Genomic DNA, 21,047 nt, shown 5'->3' with positions numbered 1-21,047 from the left:
CTTGCCACTGGCTTTATAAGGAGGCTGTTGACAAGAAAATACGAATCTCTATGAAACTATTCGGAGCAGCACTACTTGTGATAGCATAGCTTGGAAACAAACTATGAACCCAATAATTGGGGAAGGGTTCAACATGTCAGAGTATTTGAATACAATAGTGTGTTACTGAATCATAAGGAAAACTGAATATGACTAATCCAGGTGACACAGAGTAGACAAAGCAAATCCAAAAGAACCATAGGCACCATTATTATTTAAATAAAATATTTAAAACTATTTAAATGAAATTAACTATTTAATTTGCAACTATTTAAATGAAATGTTCAAAAATACTAGATAATATTGGCACTAATTTACAAAGTATTCACTCATTTGTTGTAACAAAGGGTTAAAATTATTAACTGCATATGTTGGGCAGGAGCAATCATCCTTTGATACTGTTTTTTTAGCTGTTTTCAGGGATCATACATTATGAGCAACCAAGGTAATGCACCACGTGTTGAAACAAAATTTGTCAAAAGCAAAAAACCAAGCAGCTGCACTTCCTGCCTTTACTTCCTCTCCTCAGCCTCTGATAACCTGACTTCTAACCATACAATTCAAACTGTTCTCTGAAGTTACCAGTGAGTGCTATCTTAATTGCTAAACCTTCTCTGTCTTCTCTCAGTTTTCATCCTCCTTGACCTCTCTGCAGCAGTCAACACTTAATTATCCCCTCTGCCCACCCAGGGCTTCCAGGACACTGGCATCTCCTCTTGACCACACCTTCTTGGCCTTCTTCACTGGTTTAACCTCTTCCTGCCTCTGCTGTTCCCTTGAGTGTTCCCCAAGGTTATGCCTCTTTTCTCTCTATGTTCCACGTTGAAGTTCTCAAGGCTTTAATGATCACCTCTGCAGGAAACACTCCCAAAGCCACACATCCAGCCATTACTTATTTCTCCCTTAAATTTCAGACTTATATATCGACAATTGTCCGTTGGTGGGGCAACTCACCTGGCTGTCCCAGGAACACCTAAACTCAGCATTTTGAAACTGAACTTAGCATCTCCTCCCAAAATCTTCTCCCAACTTTTCCATTACTGTTGATAGCACCAACATCCCTCCCAGGTAACCAGGCTGAAAACCTTAATCCATCTTTGACTAAGTCATGTTTCTCAACTATAAAATAGGGATAATAACAGCATCTACCTCACAGAGTTGATATGAGGAGCAAATGAGATAAAATTTAGTGCAGTGTAGAACACACAGTAGACATTTAATAATTGCTTGTTCCCCTTTCCTGAGGCAGCTGCACACCGGATAAGAGTGCCAGGCGTGGAGTCAGGAAGACCTGAGTTCAAATCTGGCCTTAGACACTTACTAGCTGTATGATCTGGGAAAGTCATTTAAAAAAAAAAAATCTCCATTTGCCTCAGTTTCCTCATATGTAAAATGGGGATAATAATAGCACTTACCCCCCAGGATTCTTGTGGAACTCAAATGAGATAATATTTGCAAAGTGCTTAGCACGGTGCCTGGTACATAGTAGGTACTATATTATATAAATGCTTATTCCCTCTCCCACTTCTGCCTAACTCACACTATTACTATTCACAATGTTTTCCCACTGTACTTCATCTGGATCTGAATAGAAGAATGGGATTGGGGGGCAGGGAGGAGAGGACAATCAGGATAGAGATGAAATTGGGTTGGAATGGGGGAAAGGGAGAGTTCAAGCAAAAGGGATAGGAATCAAAGGGCTTCTCACCGAAGATGTGGCCTGGATGAGTGGGGTTGCATTTTCCTGTGCCCCGTTTACCCAGTTGACATCAGCTCCATGGGCAAGGGCATCAGCCATGGTGGGAAGAGATGGGGGTGGCCCAGCTGCCCAGAATAGCAAGGCCCCAGGGTGTAAGCATCCCAATTCACCAGAGGGGAGCGCTGTTGGGGATTTAACCATTAACCAGTGTTGGGATGTGTCCCTCATCCCTAGCCCTCGATGTAGAAATGACAGCGAAGTGTGAAGGAAGATTCAGGCTAAATTACTGGGAGCCAATCTGGGGATTACAGTAGGGGAGGCAGAAGCTCAGTCCAGATGCCCGGGTCTAAGTCCCTTAGGGGAATAGGAGGGAGGGTGTTTAGAGTTCCAAAAGAACTTCTAAAACTGTGGTTAGTAAACAGTGTACAAGGTTGGGTATGGAGGCAGGGAGTTGGATTGCATGGTTCTACCCTAACTCCTTAACCTAGTTTTAAGGATATTCTGGCCCTGACAACCTCTCCAACCTTATCTTCTTCTGCCCCCAATATCATCCTGATCCAGTGAGGCTGGTCTCTTGAGTTTAGAAGGGTAAGGGACTATGCCTACTCCTCTGCCTTTGCTTTCACCAATTCTGCTTGAAACATCTTCCCCATACCTCCAGCCTACTCTTTTTGTCTCCGAATCCTTTTCATCCTCCCAATCCCAACCCAACACAGCCTCTTCCACATGTCCTCCCTTATTATTCAGGCCTACAATACAGTACCTCCCTCCTCTGAGTAGGGTCTCTAGTCTTTACAGTCTAGGACATACAACATAACTCTGTTACAGTTTTGAACTTTCCCCCATTGTTTTGGCGTTAAAATCTCATTGCCCCTATTTAGATCATCAAGGTTAGGGACTGAGCATTACTACAGTAGTCTCCTTATAGTGCCCATAGCAACAGTTTGAAATGTCTCCCCAAGAAGATCTAAAAATCCCTTCTGGTTGATGTGTATACATACCTGGTTTGGCCCCCATGTTCCCTGGCCGGGGTGGAAGCTGGGGTTTAGGGGGCAATGGAGGCTGCCCTCGTGGGTGGCCTCGCCCCACTTTTCGTCCTCTGACCACAGGCAGCTTGGTCAGAAATTTCTTCTCCACGTATTTGGCATGAATCCATGCCTCCTTCTCCTGCCTTATGGGGGTTGGGGGGAAGTATAATGGAAGAGGGAAGGATAAAAACAGGATAATTTCCTCCTGCAATCCTAGGGCTCCTAATCTTCTCAAATGTCTTCCTTTCTTAGGATCCTTCTTCCTTCCAAACCAGTATGTCAGTTTTCCCCCAGCCCCAGGAAAACCCAGGCAACTAAAACTCTGTTTCTTATGTCTGCTTATTCCCTTCCTATCTTCACTGCCCCCCACCCTCCAACCCCTTACCGGGAACAAGTTGGTCCAGGTTTCTTCACAGACATGTCCTGTATTCGAGCTTCATAGATCTGGTTGATGACAACATTTCCCAACTCACACATCAGCTTCAAGGAATGGTGGAGATAGTGTGAGAGTAGGCATGAAATTACAGACAAGACTCTCCAGCACCCTCACCCACCCACATACTCCAAGCTCCTGAAAGCTTTCCTGTCCATCTGCTTGTCACCCCACTAACACCCCAACTCTTTTCTAGCTGTATTGTAATCACCTTCACCAGTTCAGGCTCCCAGGAATCAAGGGTCAGAGATCGGACTTTGGAGAAATGAACCCCTAGGCTCCTGTAGAGGAGGGACAAGTAAAGGACAAGACCAATCAGGGTTGTTGTAGGTTTGAGGGAACAGATTTGGTGTAGAGAGTTCATGAAGAAAGGGGAGAAAGAAGTATTTGAGCGCACACATACACCCCCCAGTCAAGAAAGTTCAAGCTAAGGAGATACAGAGACCAAGGTACTGTCATCCAATTTTCTGTGGCTTCCTGATGGGATTAGATCAACAACCCAGTGAACTGTATGTTCAGACACTGCTAAACTTTTATTATGCATTTTTAAACCTGAGCCTCTTGGGATATGATAGACTATGGAGATTAAACCTCCTCCAAACCTTGCTGCTAGGGCCTCTGTGTCTTGTATTGGGAAATTATTAGGAAAAGACTACTCTAGCTTTGAAAATGGGAAAATCACGAAGTATATCCCTTTATGGTGTTACTGCTATAAGATCCTCAGGGGCAGAGACTCTTTTCCTCCTCTTCAAGTCTCCTCTTAGCACCCAACCTTGAGCTTTTTGCACTTAGCAGGCCTGTGAGCAAAGTCGGGTGAATTGATCTGAGAGCAAGAAGGATGGTGGCCAAACTAGGACTTGAGAAGCTAACCCTCATTAAATGCTGTTATTATTTCATTTCACATTTTTCTCTTCATTTTTCTCCTCTCCATTCTAGGAGGACTTAACTCCTTTCCAGTCACCATTTTCCTTTCTTTGTTCCCTCAGACTCATACCCAGTGAGGGATGTGGCTCCTGTTTAGCTAATGACCCAGTTTAATAAGAACCTTCCTGCCTCCAGCCCTCGGTCTGGAGAAGAGATACAGAGGAAGGGAAGAAGGAGAAGACTGAAAGTCAGAGGAGGGAAAAGTGGGGCTTTGATGAAAGGGGGCGGGGGTGGGAAGCACTAAGCCCTAGTAGGAAAATGAATAGACAGGAGGGGTTGGAATATGAGGAAGGCATCTCTGGGCCTCAATTTCTTCCACTGTAAAATGAGGGGGTTGGACAAGATCAGCATTTCCTTGTGTTCTTTGGAATGCTGGTGTTCTCTGTGATGTGAATGAGAGCTCTGTGTAAATATGTCTACGCCAGTGATCTTTTCCCTTGAAAATATTAAATGTGAAATTCCTGTATCTAACACATTTTTACATGTAGCCATTTTTTTGTTGGAAAAAAAAAGAGGGCTCAATAGCCTCTTTTTTGTTTCACCATTTCCTAAACCTCTTCTCTTCAGCTCTGTTATAGTCCAAACTCTCAAATACTTCCAACCAGACCAGCATTTATGAATTCTGCCAAGAGATTTCAAGTTCTCCAATCATTCTGCAGCCAAATTGATTTGGGGAATTGTGGGCTAGAAGATCTCAGAGGTTCTTTCTACCTTTGGCATCCCAAGGTTTCATGACCCTAGGGAGTGATGAAGGTCATGGGTCTAATAGACTAAGCGGGTGTCGAAAGGGTTCCAAAGGGTTTGTATAAGGGATTTGGGAGCCAGGTAAGCAGGATCTTCTCTAGTATAGAGAAACAGGAGATGTATTAAGGGTAAGGAGGGGATATGGAAGAAGGAAGTCCAGGGGAGATATTCTAGAGATAAAATGTTGGGAGATAAGGGTTGTGACCTGTGGATTCCTGAGCACTGGATGCAGAGGGTCACGCCAAGATTGATGCTTGCCCACTCTGGTGCAGGTTCCCGGCAATCACAGCACTGGGCATTCCCCTCCACACTTTGTACCTGAGCTGCCACACGTCCTGTCACACTGGACCCTCGGCCTGTCCCTCTGGATGCTCCTCCACAAGCCAAAGTAGAGGCTAAGCCTGAGGCTGAGTGAGAAGGGCCCTGCAGGAAAAAGATACATCAGAGGAAACCCCACAAAACACTAGAAGGGTTTATGACTAATTAAAAGATTAAGACCAGTCAGACTCCCCCTACTTCCCTCACAGTCTCTCCAAGCCCTAGATGAATAACAATGACTCACATTTACATAGACTTTAAGGTTTACAAAATGTTTTCATGTGAGACAGAACAATAGGAGACTTTAAATCTAGAGTGTGTGGAGACCAAAGATCGCTCTTGTGCTGACCAGAACACAGAATAGCAAGGCAATGATCAACAGACGATAATGATCACAATCCCTGTGAATTGTATAGAACACCAAGGACATGGAGGGTAGCAGGGAGAAGGGGTAGGTGAAAGAGCCATGGGAATATCTGCTGGGCCCAGGTATGATTAAGAACTAAAAAGGCTCTCTGACCAGATTTACACTTAGCAAGCAATCAGATAAAACCAAGAGAACGGGAGGAGGGGACTGAGGAACTGAGTCAGTTCAAAGAATAAACTTAATCTCAGCTCAGGGGTGGGGAACCTGCCCTCGAGGCCACAAATGGCCTTCTAAGTCCTTGGGTGAGGCTTTTTGACAGAGTTCAAGTTTTACAGAACAAATCCTTTTATTAAGGGGATTTGTTCTGTGAAGTTTGGATTTGGTCAAGGGGCTGTACTAGAGGACCAGAGGGCCATATGTGACCTCTAGGCTGCAGGTTCCCCACCCCTGTCTAGCCTAAAAGTCTCGTTCATCATATCCTCAAATTCCTGATTCAAAGAAACTCAGTAGTCACATATAATCCAGCAGATGGTAACAAAGAGAAGTAGATGGCCCAAGACGGTGACTAATGGAAGGTCATCAGAGGTGCCAGCAGAATAGCATGTTTCTAACAGCCTTAAGACACAGGCAGCTCCTCATTAGACGTGAAATGTAACACAATCTAGCCCTGTCTGCATTGGAGAGGGGTTTGGGGAGTTCTTGTCGCTTGATTTGTCTTGTGTCTGATTCTTCATAATCCCATTTGGGGTTTTCTTGGCAAAGATACTGGTGCCATTTCCTTCTCCAGCTCATTTCACAGATGAGGAAACTGAGGCAAATAGGGTGAAGTGACTTGCTCAGGGTCACCCAGCTAGTGCCTGAGGCCAGATCTGAAGTCAGGAAGATGAGTCTGCCTGACTCCAGGCCCAGCACTCTATCCATTGCACCACCTAGCTGATGGATTAAATGTCTTTTGCTTTGAACTAGTCCTTTCTGGTTGGCCCAATAAAAGGAAACACGTTGCTAAAGGTCCATGAGCTTCCATTTTGAGGTGATGCTGCACCCACAGATTGCCTGAAGCCTGGTGCAGCTTTCTGGGAGGGGCTACAAGTTGAAAATCAGGTATCAGATAGTAGGATGCGTTTCTACTTTATAGAGGAGGCAACAGAGGGCTGGAGGAATTAACTTGCTGAATGTCGCATGGCTATTAAGTGGTAGGAGTTGGGATTCAACTCTGGATCCTCTAACTCGGAATCCAGTGGTTTTCGTTTTTGTCTATTTTTAACCTATTGCGTAATACCATGTTTCCCTTCATGGCCATGTCCCTGCTCACCCACCTGATCTAGAGAGCCCTTCTCCTCCCGGGCCTGGCTGAAGGCAGTGGCGATGCTGCTCTGCACAGCACTGACCCACAACTGAAGAAGCTGCTCTGAGTCTGCCTGGAGGAGGCAAGACCTAGGGAGGCAAGGAACAAAGTCACAGGGGCAGGACACAGAGGCAATAGACAGACATGGGAATGATTGTTGTTGTTATGACCTCGTTTGGAGTTTTCTTGGCAAAGATACCAGAGTGGTTTGCCATTCCCTTCTCCAGTTCATTTTGCAGATGAGGAAACTGAGGCAAACAGGATGAAGTGACTTGCCCAGGGTCACCCAGCTATTAAGTGTCTGAGGCTGGATTTGAACTCAGGTCTTCCTGACTCCAGGCCTGGCACTCTATCTACTGGGCCACCTAGCTGCCCATGGAGATGATACCACCCCAAATTTAGAGAGTTAGTTTGTGTTTACAAAGGACTCTTCATACAGCACTCCCATGAAGTAAACAGCACAAATATTATCTCCTTTACCTTAGAGGAAGCTGAAGGCCACATCACTAGTAAGTATCAAGAATCAAAAATTCAAGACTCAGGCAATGGGGAGGGAGATGTGGGAAGGGAGCATGCACACAAGTAACTGATGAATGAGTACATTAGAGGCCCGTGGGGCTGAAACGGATGATGAAGGACAGGTCCTCTCCCTATCCTCTCCTCCCCACCCCACTCCATCCCTCTCTCGCTCACTTGCTGGGGGAGACAACTTCAAAGCAGAATCTTCTTTCAGAGTCAGGGCAGAGTTTCACTGTGCACAGTCGAAGATCATCCACAACCACAGTCATAGGATCCTAAGGGATGTAAAGGTATCTGTCTGCCAGCCATCCCTCCTGCCCACCCTGATGCCAAGGACTCAGACATTTAGCCAATTGCTACCCATCAGTCTCTACCCCTTTCAGGGACCCCTGTGTGTTTTAGGCCCCCAAACACTGCTACTCACCTTGTATTTCTTCTGATAAACCAGCTGGTTGTTCTGAATGGTGAACCAGCGTCTAGGATGGGGAACTTAGAATGAGATGGAGTGGGTGGGATGGACAAAAGTGGGAAGAAACTAGGGGAACTAGATAAGTGGGGGAACATGAGATTGTTTTTCATAACTTGATATAGCTGAACAAAGGGCTTAAAGGGGCATGTGGAAATACATGCGGAAGAAAAGAGTGGTAGGGGGACAACCACCTGCCTCCACAATGAGAGGAATTAGGCATGGCATGGGTGAAATCACTCCAATAAAGTAAAAATCAAAGAATCAGAACTGGAGAGGCCCTTAGAGATCACTAATCTAAATCCCTTATTCTATAGAGGAGGAAACTGAGGATCAAAGAGGGATAATGACTGGCCAAAAGTCAGAGTGAGTCAGTGGGAAAGTTTAGTGTAGAATTCAGGAAGGGAAGGGGCAGCAGTGACCTCACCTGCTCCATGTCTTGAAAGCATTACTGGCCCTTTTGAAGAGGTGTCCTTCCATCACTAGCCCCCCTGGGCCTTCCTTCAAGCCTGGTTCAGGTTCCTCTCCACTCAGCTCCTAGAGAGACCAAACAAAGTACAGGATGATGGGCCAGTGGTAGTCAGAGAACAGAAACTTTCCCACCCCCATTCCACCACTCCTCACCTGCTCCTTCAGCAGCACATGTCTCTGCTCCATGTCTCTTTTTTCCCGTGCAGACTCCAGGACAAGCTTGTGCAACTGGAAGTAAAGGGTAGAGAGGAATCATGGATGTAGTCACCAACCTCCCATCATCCCTGGGGAGTGGGGACAAAGTGTACATGAGGAAGGGAGAAAGGCTGGAAGGAAGACCTCACCCATTGCAGCCTGACAAAAGTCTCTAATATACACTTCTCTTGTGTCAGTTACTTTTATACATGTTCCTCCACCCACACTGCAGCCTCTTACATTTGCCCTTGAAACTTCTCCCTCCCAACCCCTAAAAAAACTTCCCCCACCTTCAATTTCTTAACCCTACCTTCAAGTACCACCCCAGGCATCCCTCACCTGGGCTGCCAGCTCTTTGTGGTAGACTCCTAGCCCATTCAGTTCTTCATGACCCAGCTGGAAGTATATTGCCTGAGCTTCCACCAATCGAAGTACCTTGAAAGGGTGGGTGAAGGAAGGAAATGCACAATAATCAAGGAATCATAGCAGTTGAGTTGTGGGGACAGGAAGGCAATAGCTTCCTACCACTAGCCCTAATGAAGGCACTAACCTCTTTTCTACTCTGATGTTGTCTGTAGATGGCTTACAAAACATGGAGAGTGAACATCTTGAGTTGGTGTTCCCTAAACCGATCTTCATACAAAAGCCAATTATATTGAGAAGAGGTAGGAGAGCTAAATGGTAATTCTTTATGGAGCAGTATAGTTCTGTGGATTTTATTTACCTGGGTGGCTTTTCCCTGTCTCTGTCTTCAATCCTCTATGTTGTAAGTGTCCAGTGGAATGCTTTTTTTGCATGCTATATTGTGCTGGAAGTTGCCTGAGTGTTAGGCAAAAAAAATGCCAAAGATTTGGTCAATGACAACTCTGAATCACAAGATCAGGAAAAGATATGTTTGTATCACTAGGTCCCTGATACAGGGATGCAGGGGGCTAGGAGGAAAGGAGAGCCTGGTATGTGTTGACAGCTCTTTGCTTTTTTTCTGTCTCCATTTTTCATTGTTTTGTTGCTATTCTCTATCAGAATGTTGGTTCTCACACAGAATGAGTTTGCCTCAATCTTTCAACTATTCGTTCCCCTTCTATCCCACCTCCACCTTCCCAAAGCCCTACTGCCCCAACTTACAAACTCCATGATGTCAAACTTCCTCTTGTCCTGGATCACATTGATCTGAGGAACACAGAGATAAGGCCAATCCTCCAGACAACTCAAGAGCACTTGGGTGGAGGCAGGATGAGTGTGGGGATGGGGGGTGGGGTGGGGAATAGGGAGGAGGTAGAGCAAAGATTCTCTAATCCCCAGAACCATCCCACAAGTACAGAATCAGAGAATGTAAGAGCCAGAATGTCTCTAAGAAACTCAACCTCCTCAATTGAGTAAACTTATGCCCATGGGATATGACTCCTCTTAGTCCTCATATCTTCAACGTTATTCCTGCCTCTCCCATTCTCAACCACCTACTATAGAACACTGGAAGGGAACTGCAGCTCTGCTAATCCCCAATCACATTGGTGGGAGAAGGGGAAGGACAGAGTGTCACCTGCAATACATAGTCCAATGCCCGCCCTTGGTAGCCTGCTCTGACGGACTTCAGTGTAGACATTGCTTCTTCTGCTTCATGTGCCCGGCGCCGGGGGACTTCGGCATTGTGACTGAGAGCTGCCTCCAGGGACTCTGCCCCTTTCCAAAACTCTCTTTTGGCTTCCCAAAAACTACGGAGACTCCTAAGAGAGAAATAAAGGATCAAAAACTCTTACTGCAACCCCTCAAAAGAAATTATGATGTACATTAAGGTTAGAAGAGCCCTCTTCACACACTCCCAAACTCATATGACACATTTCTAAACATGAGGCTTCTGAGATATGATTAGAGATAGAGGAGGTCTTATCTCCTTCAAAATTTGGGGCTATGTGTGGAGGCTATATGATAAATGATATCTAGTTTTGGAAGCTAAAAATGGGGAGAATATAGGGCTCTGTAATGCTTCCCTTCCTCTAATTTTTGGAGGTTCTTGAGTCTTCTTTCAAAGAGGAGATGTCCCTGAGGAGTTAGGGGAAAAGGAGACAGGGTACTAGGGGAATGAGAAGACTTAGCATGGCTCCAGATATTTAAAAAAAAAACAAAAACAAAAACAAAACCTTACTCCTTCACAAAACTCTGGATCTGTTGCTTCAGTGTTTGTTGGGTGGCATTCAAGAGGTCCTGGTAGAAAGCAGGTGATTAGAGCCTGAAACACTGCCTTTTAAAAAAAGAGATTTTTTTCCCCTGTGTCCCTCCCCCACCCCCCACCCCCCACCCCCCACCCCCATCCTACTCCACTCACTTCATGGCAATTGATTTTGTGACTCAGGCTCTCTGTAAATTTGTTCAGGCATTCCTAAAGGAAAGTAAGGTAAGTGAGATTCCAGTGAGGTACATCCCTAGAACTTGACACCAACACTCTGCCCCTGACTTTTGCCCTTTATCTCCAAATTTAATAAGTTTGTGTGTAAGAGGGGAGTGGAATTTGATTAGCATTTTTCAAATTGTATTCTGAAGAACACTGGAGTTCCTCCTTAAGGAAATGCTACTGCTAACATTTTTTCCACTAACATGTTAAATATGAAATGTCTGCATCAAACATTTGGATATGGCAATTTTTGGCTTTCCTCCCCTATTTTGTCCCCAAACTTCCATTTGACCCCAAGGTGAGATTATCTACCATTATTGGTTCTATCAGTATACTTCCAATTCCAAAGTGATGTGTGGTTAAGTTAATAGAGAAAACTCTGCCCTAGCCTCTGAGGTGCCTTTCAGCTTGTAAGATTTACAGTTCTGGGATATTATATTCATCGTGTTCATCATTCCCCAAAACCTCATTCCTTAAATAAACTCTGTATCTTGGTTAGACTACTCTCTCTCCTTTTTTCTTTTAAGTCTTCCTTCATTCCCTAACTACTTGATTCCTCTCTTGCTGTTTTCCCATTTTAAGAAGCCTCTACTACCCATTTCTTTGGTTTTTCTAACCTTACTCCACCCCTTCTGCTCCCATGAGAATTTTGTCTTTGAAAAGAAACTCTAAACTACAGTTCTAGGTTTTCCCTTCCTCCTTCCCTTCTAATGCCCCGTTCTCTGGGACTTACAACCATCATGGGCTCTCGAGGACCCAGGTTCGACAGTTCTTGAATGCCACTGATGAAGGCTCGACAAGTAGCAAGATAATGGCGCCCACTTTCCAATAGGCTAGAACCGAGCTTGAGGAGCTGGGGAGTGAGGAAAAAATAGATCATAAGGGGCCAATTCAGGGCCCCCAAAATCTGTTTTCTGATCTGGAGACACCTTTAGGCTATGCTTCTTCACCTTCCTCCCTCCCCAAGTGTGCCTCCTCTAGATCATCTTCCCTCAGATCTCATCAATCACCCTATATCTCCCATGATGTGGCAACTAGGCCAAGCTCCTCACTGTCTCTGCATGTGCACTGAGATCTTGGCTTTTGTCCACATCATTTTCTAATTTTCTCCTCATCCTGTCTCCAACTCATCTTCATGTGCTAGAACCCTGTCTTCCTTTCAAAGTCCAACTTTGGTTCCACCAAGAAGCCTTCTCAGTTCACTCTGGTCCATAGGGATCTCTCCCCTCGTATGAACTTCTAGAGAGCACTGATACCATCTTATTGTTTTCTAAGTTTCATGTGCCAATCTTATATTCCCCTAAAAGAGCAAAAAAGTTCCCCAGAGCACAGAGAGACTTTTTTCTTTAATTGAAGAAAGAACACTGGATGTAAGAGCTGGAAAACCAAGAGTTTAAGTCTTAGAGCTACCTGTGTGACCTTTGGCAAGTGACCTAACCTCTCTATACCTCATTTTCCCCATCTGTAAAATGAGGATAATAATAATTATGCCAAACTACTTCATAATGTTGAAAAGGGAAAGATTTTGTAAATTTTAAAGAGCTATAGAAATGTGAGATTTTTTTTATTTTAATACCCTGAAAGTCTTAGAGCTTGATGCTATCTATGTATATGGTAGGCACTTAGTGAACACTTGTTAAACTGACTTCTCTTCTTCCCCAGATCCTCCCTCCTCTATCCGGAACCCCTTCCTCTGACTCAGTTTCTTCTCTTCTGACTCTGTGATCACCTTCTCCAGACGATTCTCCAATTCTGATACATCTGATTCGACCAACTCAATGGAAGCCCTAGGAAGGAATAGGTCATGAAGTTCAAGGCCTGAACTCACATTCTGCTTACCACCATAGACATGCTAGAGGGAGGAAGGAAAGGATGGACAAGAAAAGAACATGACACCAAGGTGGAAAGGGACTAGACCTGAAGTCAGAGAACTTGAATCTTGCCTCTGCTATTCACTATCTGTGTGACTTTTAAGTGAATCATTTTCCCTCTCTGGGCCTCAGTTTCCTGCTCTGTAAAAATTGGGATTATGGGCTTGGTGATCTCTAAGAAGTCTTTGCTCTCTACAGAGTCTGGAAAAGGCTAGAGAGAAACCTAGCTTTAGCAGACAGAGGGTAAGGCCATAGCAGGAAAGATCTAGAGAAGGGTGGATGTGGTAAGGACAGGAAATTCATAACCACCCCAGAAAGCAGGTGATGGGGGAAGGGAGCTCAGCAAGAGGAGAGAAGAATGACAGTTAAGGAGATTGAGAAGGCAGAGACAGACATATGGGGCCCTAGGGTGAAATGTCAGAGTCAGGGAAGCCCCCATTTTGGCCCCCATTCTCTTCCCTTTTCAGCCCTGTTTTCATGAAGTAGGATGTTCAGAAAGGGGTGCAGGAAATCACTTGATATCTTCCCCTTGCCCTGTCTGTCCCTCACACTAACCCCGACACACACACATACATACACACTTACCGGAATCGGGGGGAGTCCTTTAGACACTCCTCAAAGTCAAGTTTGACGGTCATCGTGAGTGCTGTGGAGAAGAGGGCTAACTCTCTCTCTGGGGTGGAAGTGGAAATACGAACTCTCCCCCAGAGGGGAGCAAGTGGATGAGGTAAGAATTTAAGGAGGAAAAGTGTCTATTTCTGGGGCAGGAGGGACTATGGGGGAGAGGGTTCTCTAACCCCAGGGGGAAGAAGGGGCTACAAATGAAGAGGATCTCACCCTCTGGGGTCAGAATTGACTGGGAGTGGCAGAAGGTGGGGCCTGAGGTTGGTGCAGGAGGTCTGAGATCAGAGAAGTGGCTGGTCCCACCCCTTCCAGGGTGTCTGCCCCATTATGTTGCTTCCTTCCCCAGGTCCCTTAGTTTCTGGGTCCTTCATTCCCATCCCTTGTTCTTTACTACTCCCACAATTTCTCCTGCAAGTCTCTGTGTTTTGTTTACAATTTTCCAACTTCATGTTATCGTTACACCCCATAGTCATGTATCATGTAATATTATTGTGCCTTGTTACCTCACTTCCTGGACCCTTTTGCACAACCCCATGTTTTCATACTTCTCCCAAGATCTCTCCCTGCTCTCCTACCATTTTCTTGTTGCCCAGCACCCATCCTATTTATTGAATCCCATGCACCTGGACTCCTGACTCCTCTTTCTCTTTATTGTCCATCTCTGGGTGGCCATGGCCTGGTCAGGTGGGGTGTCTGTAGTGTCTCCCCCTCCCCCTCTTCCCCAGCTTCCTGAGTCTGCTATATCTTCCATTGAACAGTGTCCTCCTCCTGACTCCAGTGTAGACAAAGTGTCTCATCTGGAGAGTGGGGGGAATTATGGGGGATTAGGATTAGGGAGAGTTACTGGGGATGGGGTAGGGAATAAAATGCAGCCAAGCATTCCAAAGGAAGCAATGGGAATACCTATATTACTAAACAGAATGACTCCCAAGGTATGAAAGGGAGAAGGAAGCTCCCATCTTCACCCCTTTCTATTGTTATTTTGAATAATGTTGCATTTTTAGAGAGCTCCATTATTCTCATAAGGCACTTATACTTGTGTTATTTATTTTGTCACAGTATGATAGGTAGTATACAATTATTCTCCTTTTACAAGTGGAGAAATTGAGGCCCAAGAAGTGAAGGAACTTATCCAAAGGCCTACAGCTAGGGAGATACCATCCTGGGACTCAAACCTGCGTTTTCTTGCTCTTTCCACAAACTCACAGTAATGACGCTTACAGTGAAGACACCATCTTTTTTCTGTTTCCTGTTTTATAAGGCACTTTCATATCATATACACATTGGGGTGGGAGGGGTTCTTATGCAGTGAGAAGTCACCCAGTGCCCCCACCCCAATTTAACTGTGACCTCCCACTTCCAGCCTTAGCTCCCCTTCTGCCTCCCAGTATATCCCAGGCCCAACACCGCCCTATGACTCACGCCTTCGTTCAGGCCCTCCCGGGGCCCCCTGACTTTCCCCAGCATCTTTGTCTGGAATCTCTGGTCTCTTCCAGCTCAGTTCCTTGGTTACCAGCCAGTGACACCAGCTCGACATCACAGGGGACCCACTGTGCTTCTGTGTTAGGGCTGTGCCTGGAAAGTTGGCGGGGAGGAATCAGACTTTGAGTTCCCTGGGCTGCGGGAAGGGAAAGGGGAGGAGGTGGAATCTAGAAGGATCTGGAATAGGGTAATTGGGAGGGTCTGGGAAGGATTCTTGGGTGGGAGAAGGAACAGAGTTGGGACTAAAAGTAGGCAAGATGTCTAGGGCAAAACAGTTGGGGAATGGAGTAGGGAGTGGAATGTAGCATATGATTTCCATGTTCTAAGATTAAAACACAGCTGGCATTTGTGCTCCGATCTATCAAATTATTTTGGAAAAATTATCTTTTTTTTAAACTAAGAAATGTAATACACATCCCTGTTAGGTGGAGGATAAGGGAAGGGGGGTAGAAACCAAGGGACATTTTAAAATGATTTTTTATAAATGCCTACATTTTTAATGGCAGAACCCCCAATCTACATGTTCCTTAGATTATTTTTGTATCATCAAATGTTTGTGTCAAAGGGAAAAATCAAAGACTCCCAAATAACTCACTAAAGGCATTGTTGAATCTTGCCAAGGGAAGGGGAAGGGAATAAGCATTTTATATAGTACCTACTATGTGCCAGGCACTGTACTAAGCACTTTTCATATATCTCATTTGATGCCCTCAACAGCTCTGAGAGCTGTTATTCCCATTTCAAAGTTGAGAAAACAGAGGCAAACAGAGATCAAGTGACTTGCCCAGGGTCACACAGCTAGTGTCTGAGGCCAAATCTGAACTCAGGTCTTTCTGATTCCAGGCCTACTTGGTAGGCACTCTACCCACCTACAAATGTGTGTGTGTGTGTGTGTGTGTGTGTGTGTGTGTGTGTGTGTATGGTGGTTGTGAGAACAGGAAACATTCGTCAAATGGATATCAGGAAAGAACTTAGTAGGAAGGGGGCTGGGGTAGAAAGTAGCAATGGGCATCGGGGGTGGGGAATCTTGGAAAGTATAGGGATTTGAGAGCACAGGGAGTCACACTGAGATCTCCTGGGGAAAGGTAGTGTCATAGGCCCCCTCACCAGCCTGAGACTGTGTTATAGTGATAGTCAGAGGCTTCTCTGTAGCCTTCTGTTCTCCATTGGGTGCTTGTCCAGCAAGACCAAGCAGATGGACTCCCTGGGAGGTCAGGGGCTTCTCTATCACCCAGGTCAATCCAGAGGTACCTGTAAGGACCCTGGGGGTCAAATATTGGAAGGCAGTCACCTGACCCCCTAAGTCAATATCTCCACCTTCCACTCCAGTTAGTTATCACTTGGCCCCAAAACCTACTTTCCCCATATATACATACAGTGAAAGAACCTCCCCACCCCCACCCTAGCCATAACAATTATAAAATATTACAGGTAGAAGAGACCTCACAGGCCACATTAAGTCCAACCTTTTAATTTTTTATATATGACAAAATTGAGGCCCAGATTACAAAATGGACTTGAAGGTCACACACAGAGCAAGTCAGTGCTAGAGCTGGTACTAAAAATTCTTTATCCTCCTGACTCTCATTCCACTGCTCCTCCCACAATTCAGGGCTGCCTCGCCATCTTTCTGCTCTTTGCATCCTCTTCCAGATCTGTGGGTATTGCCACCTTTAGATATGTTCCTTTGTTGTAATATTCCTTCTGCTGGCAATCAAACCCCTGCTTTGGTGGGGGCTGGGGCAAGGCATGCTTCCCCCCCCCCCCCAAATCAGGGGTATCGAAGGATTCTTTCTTAGGTTAAGTAGAACTTCCTGGCCACTCCTCCCTTTCCTTGTGAGATATAGTCTACTCACTGCCCACCTCCCACTCTGGGAGGTTCCAAGTCTTAAGACTTAAATAACTCATCTAGTCTCATTTAGGGGCAGCTAAATAGTACAATAGAGTGCCAGGCTTGAAGTCATCTTTCTAAGTTCAAATCTGACTTCAGACACTTACTAGCTGCGTGACCTTGAGCAAGTCATTTCACCCTGTTTGCCTCAGTTTCTTATCTGCCAAATGAATTGGAGAAGGAAATGGCAAACCACTCCAGTATCTTTACCAAGAAAATCCCAAAGAGGGTCATGAAGAGTCAGACAGGGCTGAACAACAACAATAGTTTCATTTGCTTCCCCCATTTTATGATGTTCACACCAACCTTCAGTGCAACCTTTCTCCCCGTTGTTGCTTCTGTCCCTCTAAATTGGGAAGTCTGTCCCACCTCCCCCCCCCACGTCCTTATTCCCTTCCACTACTTGGCTCCTCTACCCTGGAGGGGATACAGAACATTAGGCCCCTTTTTCTGCCCAGAATCTCTTCCCCACAGAGCTTTATGGGAGAACCTAATCTTTGTGGGTAGGGTATGTGGGTAGAAGGGGAATAATAATGATCCTCAATATATACATGCTCAAGCAATTCCTAAGTAGCAGGGAGTTGGAGTATGCAATTGTATGAATGGGTCCTGTAGCTCCATTCCCATGCAGTTCCAACTTCCTGCCCTCCCCACTTGCCATCTCCATTTCCTCTATCTCATTTGGGATATTCTAATACCCCCCCACCTCCACCTTCTCCTCTGCCTTCAGAGACTGAAACTTGGACCCAAGACTAGCTATATCACAGAGAGTCACATTGAGATCTCTTAAGGAAAGGTAGTGTCATGGGCCCCCTCACCAGGATGAGATTGTGGATATACAGAATTTCTCTTAACTACAGATCCTGCTTGTCTTTTCTCCTGGGGTGGGGGTGTCGTCAAGAAGTGAGGGATGATGAACAACTCCCATGAGTCCTTGAGACGAACACCAAGGCTGGCTAGCCTCTAAGATTGCTACTATATTGCAGTTCTTGGTTAATCTCACCCATCTCTTACCCTACTTCCTCCCTTACTTTTAATAGCCCTCTCCTGTCTTTCCTTCCTACTCACCCCTACAAATATTGGGAATGTAGTTTGGATTTATGATCCTTCCATAAAGCGTAAATAGGCCAAATGTTTTCTTGGGCGACCTAGAGAGAACTAACTTACCTGGGGGCTCCTCTTCGCCATCCTGTGCAGCTAGTTTCTGAGCTTTGAGGTACTTCCCCTCATCATAGCGAGCCTTACGATGCCACTCAAAATCTTTCTGCACTGTGGAATGGGACAGAACCAAGGCCTTGGGGCCAGTAGTTCAGTCTCACAACCCCTGCCCCAACCCTTGCCTGAAAAATCTCACTTTTTTTAGATGTTAACTTGTCCTCGCAGCCTGTGTTCTTGTTATCTCCAAACTGAAGAACTTTGGGGCAAAAACTATCCAATGATGCAAGCCTGGGGGAGGGGGGAAGAGGGGGCTGGGGGATCTGGAAGAAGGGAAGGGGGATGGGGATGGTGGTGACAGAGGGCCTCCCAATGGGGAGAGAAATCTACAACTCCCAATATCTCTCAAGGGCAACTTCTTTATGTCAGAGCCTGATGGGAGTCATAGTTTCTTCCATTATATGGGTCCCTGAAGGGAGACCCAATGGACCCAAAGATTGGGTGCTGGCCAGACTGGCCTGGGTCCTTCATCAAGGAGAACTGAGGCCAGGGAGCCCCCACCTCTCAGCAAGCGCTTCTGGTGACACTGCCTGTGAAGTTCCTGCTCTCAGATCCTCATCACTGTCTTCCAGCCTAAGGATGTGGGGTGTGGCAGGGAAGAGAGGTGAGTGCCCTTGAGGACAAACAAGCATCCATCCATCCAGAATAACCCTCCCCCAACTTCTGGTAACTGGCTGGGGTCTGCAGTCTGCCCTAGGGGCAGGAGGGGACCCAGGGGGGAAGGGTGGTGTAAGGCCAATCACAGCCAAGGTCTGTGTTTCCATGTTACTGCTTTCCATGTACTTGATGCATGGGGACCTGTGTTTTGCATGTGACCTGTGGTAGGGTGTGCTGGGCTCATCCACCTTCATGAGTCCGTTGTCCTTGACCAATGGATGGTATGTGGCCAAAATATTCATCTCGTCCCGGTGTTGGGACTTCTTCCTGGTTTGGAAGAGTCATGCAGAAGGGCATCCTGAGACCTCCCCTCCAGAACTTCTGTGCCCCGTTTCCCCTGTCAGCTCCTGGGAGACCTGGGGAACTCTAGGCTGAGGAAGTGCTTTCTGGTACAAAGAATTCTAAGTCCCAAACTGACAGCTTGGGCAAGTTAAGCTTTTTGTGTCAATTTTTTCAACTGAAGTTGGACTAGATGTCTAAAGTCCCTTCCTTTCCAGCTCTAAATCCCATGATCCTTCACTTCCCTCACTCCTTAGTCCTTGTCTTCCAGGAGTCCTCAGGAGAGTCGCCCCCTCCCCCCACGTGGCCCGAGCCGACCTCAGGGATTCCCTAGCTCTCTCTTTCTTCCTCCCGCCTGCCCCCTTACTTCTCCCCACAGGGGACTCTCTGCACCAGGATGGAGCTGGTGTTCTTCAGGATGCCCCGGGGTCGCTCATCAGTGGAGCTGGAGGCTGGGAGTGGGCTGAGCCCCGCGCAGTGCAAGCTAGTGCCGGCCAAGCGCAGACCAGCGGCAGCCCCATCCTGAAGGCCGGCCGCTGTCCCTTGCATGCTGCCGCCCCCAGACCCCGCGCCACCCCCTGCGGTGGCCCCTACAGCATCCTGCTTCTCCATCTTGCCCCTCCTCGAACCCGGGGCCGCCCTCAGCTGCCCCGCCCCGCCCCTCCGCCCCACATAGCCCCACCCCCGCGGCCCCGCCCCCACCGCAGCCAGCTGGGGGAAATCCGCACTCCACTCCCCCTTCCTCTTCGCTCTCCCCTGAGGCCGCTCTTTCCTCTTGCCCCCTCGCCCCTCCCACCGGGGGAGTGGAGGTGGGCGGAGTCACGGTTCTAGTGTGGGAGTCCCGGGGCTCAGCTCGTTTCCCTGCCGCCCCCTCCTTCAGCCCCCCCAGCACTCCTTTTCTGTGTCTCCCTCCCTGCCCCCCGTACCCAACCTGGCCAATTACAGAGCTTGGACCTGGGGAGGTGGGCTTTCGTCATTATGACGTCACACAAATGTCTGCCTAGCCAGTGAGGAGTGAGGTTGATAGGGAGAAAGGGGATGCTTGGATTTTTCGTTAAGAAGTAGAGGTTTAAGTTCTTCCCTTGAGTTGTCCGTGAGATTAAACATATTTGGGGGCTCCTAACGTTAGTCTCGATGGAACTAACATTGGTCATTTCCCCTTTCCCAGCTTCAGTTTCTTCGTTATTAAAAAAAAAAAATTAGATTGGAGTGTAGGAATGGTGAAGGTTGGACTTGATGAGTTCAAAGGCCCCCCCTAGTTATAATTCTTAGGCAGCTTCAAGTCCAAGTTTTTGGTTATCCGTTGCTATAGCTACCGTGACAGTTTACAATGCCTTACTTCATTCTGAAACACTTTAATCTTTAATCCCATTCTCGGTCGAAGGTCTAAGAAAGGAGATTCTGGACATGGAGAGATGGGAATTTTCGTGGATCTGGGACTAGACTAGGACAGGTAATTTAAGGAAATGTATCCGCCACACTGCATAGAAGCGACTGTTGCAAGGCAGCAGGTAACTTCAGACAATCGTTGCACAGCAAAGAGGGTGTCCCAGATGCCAGTGCAATAGCTGGGGAAGAGCTCCTCGAGTGAAGCCGTAAAAGGCCGAGGCTTCACCTGGCACAGGAAAGAGAAGACAGCACAACATGGGGGCCTCGTTGCCGTAACGCAAAAGGCTGCTTGATTACACTTAGATAGCCACTGCCTTTGGTAAGGAATTGTTACTTCTTTGCCTTATAACGGGAGGCGGGAAGTTGGGGGGTGGGGTGTGAGGCGGTGAATGCACCACAGGAGCTCTCCGTAAGGTGCTTCCCAGCTATCGTAAAGTAAGTTGACATACGACTGTTCTGACGTAAAGCAATCGCTTGTCTTTTGTGTTGCTAGGCAACAGTTTTCCGTGTTGCTGACACGTTGGGGCTTGGAATTAATAACAGATGCTTGCTGTTGTGTCGTAGGGTTGGGGGCTGGGCCACACGAGAAACCTCTCTGCTATAAAGCAAACATGGAGGCGTCTCCATGTCCTCCTTTACCCCCAAGTCACCAGCAGTCGGTCTGTTCCATGGCCTCGAAACAACGGTACTGCCGAGGCTCGG

General features: G+C 46.7%; 2 protein-coding genes across 3 annotated transcripts in view; both read right to left on the bottom strand.

Moving 5' to 3' along the window:
* Positions 1-13,831, bottom strand: part of ACAP1 (ArfGAP with coiled-coil, ankyrin repeat and PH domains 1) — a 28,260-nt gene extending 14,429 nt beyond the window's left edge. Inside the window, exons 1-18 of one of the 2 annotated variants that reach the window (XM_027857239.1) lie at positions 13,394-13,831; positions 12,667-12,724; positions 11,671-11,790; positions 10,872-10,925; positions 10,692-10,750; positions 10,089-10,272; positions 9,674-9,718; positions 8,888-8,983; positions 8,507-8,581; positions 8,310-8,419; positions 7,841-7,892; positions 7,591-7,691; positions 6,869-6,986; positions 5,073-5,290; positions 3,411-3,480; positions 3,152-3,246; positions 2,740-2,909; positions 1,748-1,920 (exon numbers count right to left, since the gene is read on the bottom strand). In XM_027857239.1, the coding sequence (XP_027713040.1) occupies positions 1,748-1,920; positions 2,740-2,909; positions 3,152-3,246; positions 3,411-3,480; positions 5,073-5,290; positions 6,869-6,986; positions 7,591-7,691; positions 7,841-7,892; positions 8,310-8,419; positions 8,507-8,581; positions 8,888-8,983; positions 9,674-9,718; positions 10,089-10,272; positions 10,692-10,750; positions 10,872-10,925; positions 11,671-11,790; positions 12,667-12,724; positions 13,394-13,446 (1,851 nt within the window). In that variant the 5' untranslated portion in view covers positions 13,447-13,831. The remainder of the gene's footprint in view (positions 1-1,747; positions 1,921-2,739; positions 2,910-3,151; positions 3,247-3,410; positions 3,481-5,072; positions 5,291-6,868; positions 6,987-7,590; positions 7,692-7,840; positions 7,893-8,309; positions 8,420-8,506; positions 8,582-8,887; positions 8,984-9,673; positions 9,719-10,088; positions 10,273-10,691; positions 10,751-10,871; positions 10,926-11,670; positions 11,791-12,666; positions 12,725-13,393) is intronic. The other variant, XM_027857240.1, reaches the window with a different exon arrangement.
* Positions 13,832-16,129: 2,298 nt separating this feature from the next.
* On the bottom strand, positions 16,130-20,122 carry LOC114039462. Its single transcript, XM_027857241.1, has 5 exons — positions 19,911-20,122; positions 18,522-18,944; positions 18,160-18,251; positions 17,973-18,074; positions 16,130-16,176 (listed from the first exon to the last, which is right to left on the bottom strand). Exons 1-5 carry the CDS (start codon positions 20,108-20,110, stop codon positions 16,151-16,153), a joined length of 843 nt encoding a protein of 280 aa, XP_027713042.1. The 5' UTR covers positions 20,111-20,122; the 3' UTR covers positions 16,130-16,150.
* Positions 20,123-21,047: the final 925 nt, after the last annotated feature.

This window comes from Vombatus ursinus, unplaced genomic scaffold, assembly GCF_900497805.2.
Source record: "Vombatus ursinus unplaced genomic scaffold, bare-nosed wombat genome assembly UNPS02011916.1, whole genome shotgun sequence".
Classification (NCBI taxonomy): domain Eukaryota; kingdom Metazoa; phylum Chordata; class Mammalia; order Diprotodontia; family Vombatidae; genus Vombatus; species Vombatus ursinus.
Note: the sequence above shows the minus strand (reverse complement) of the source record. Positions and strands in the feature narration are given on the sequence as shown.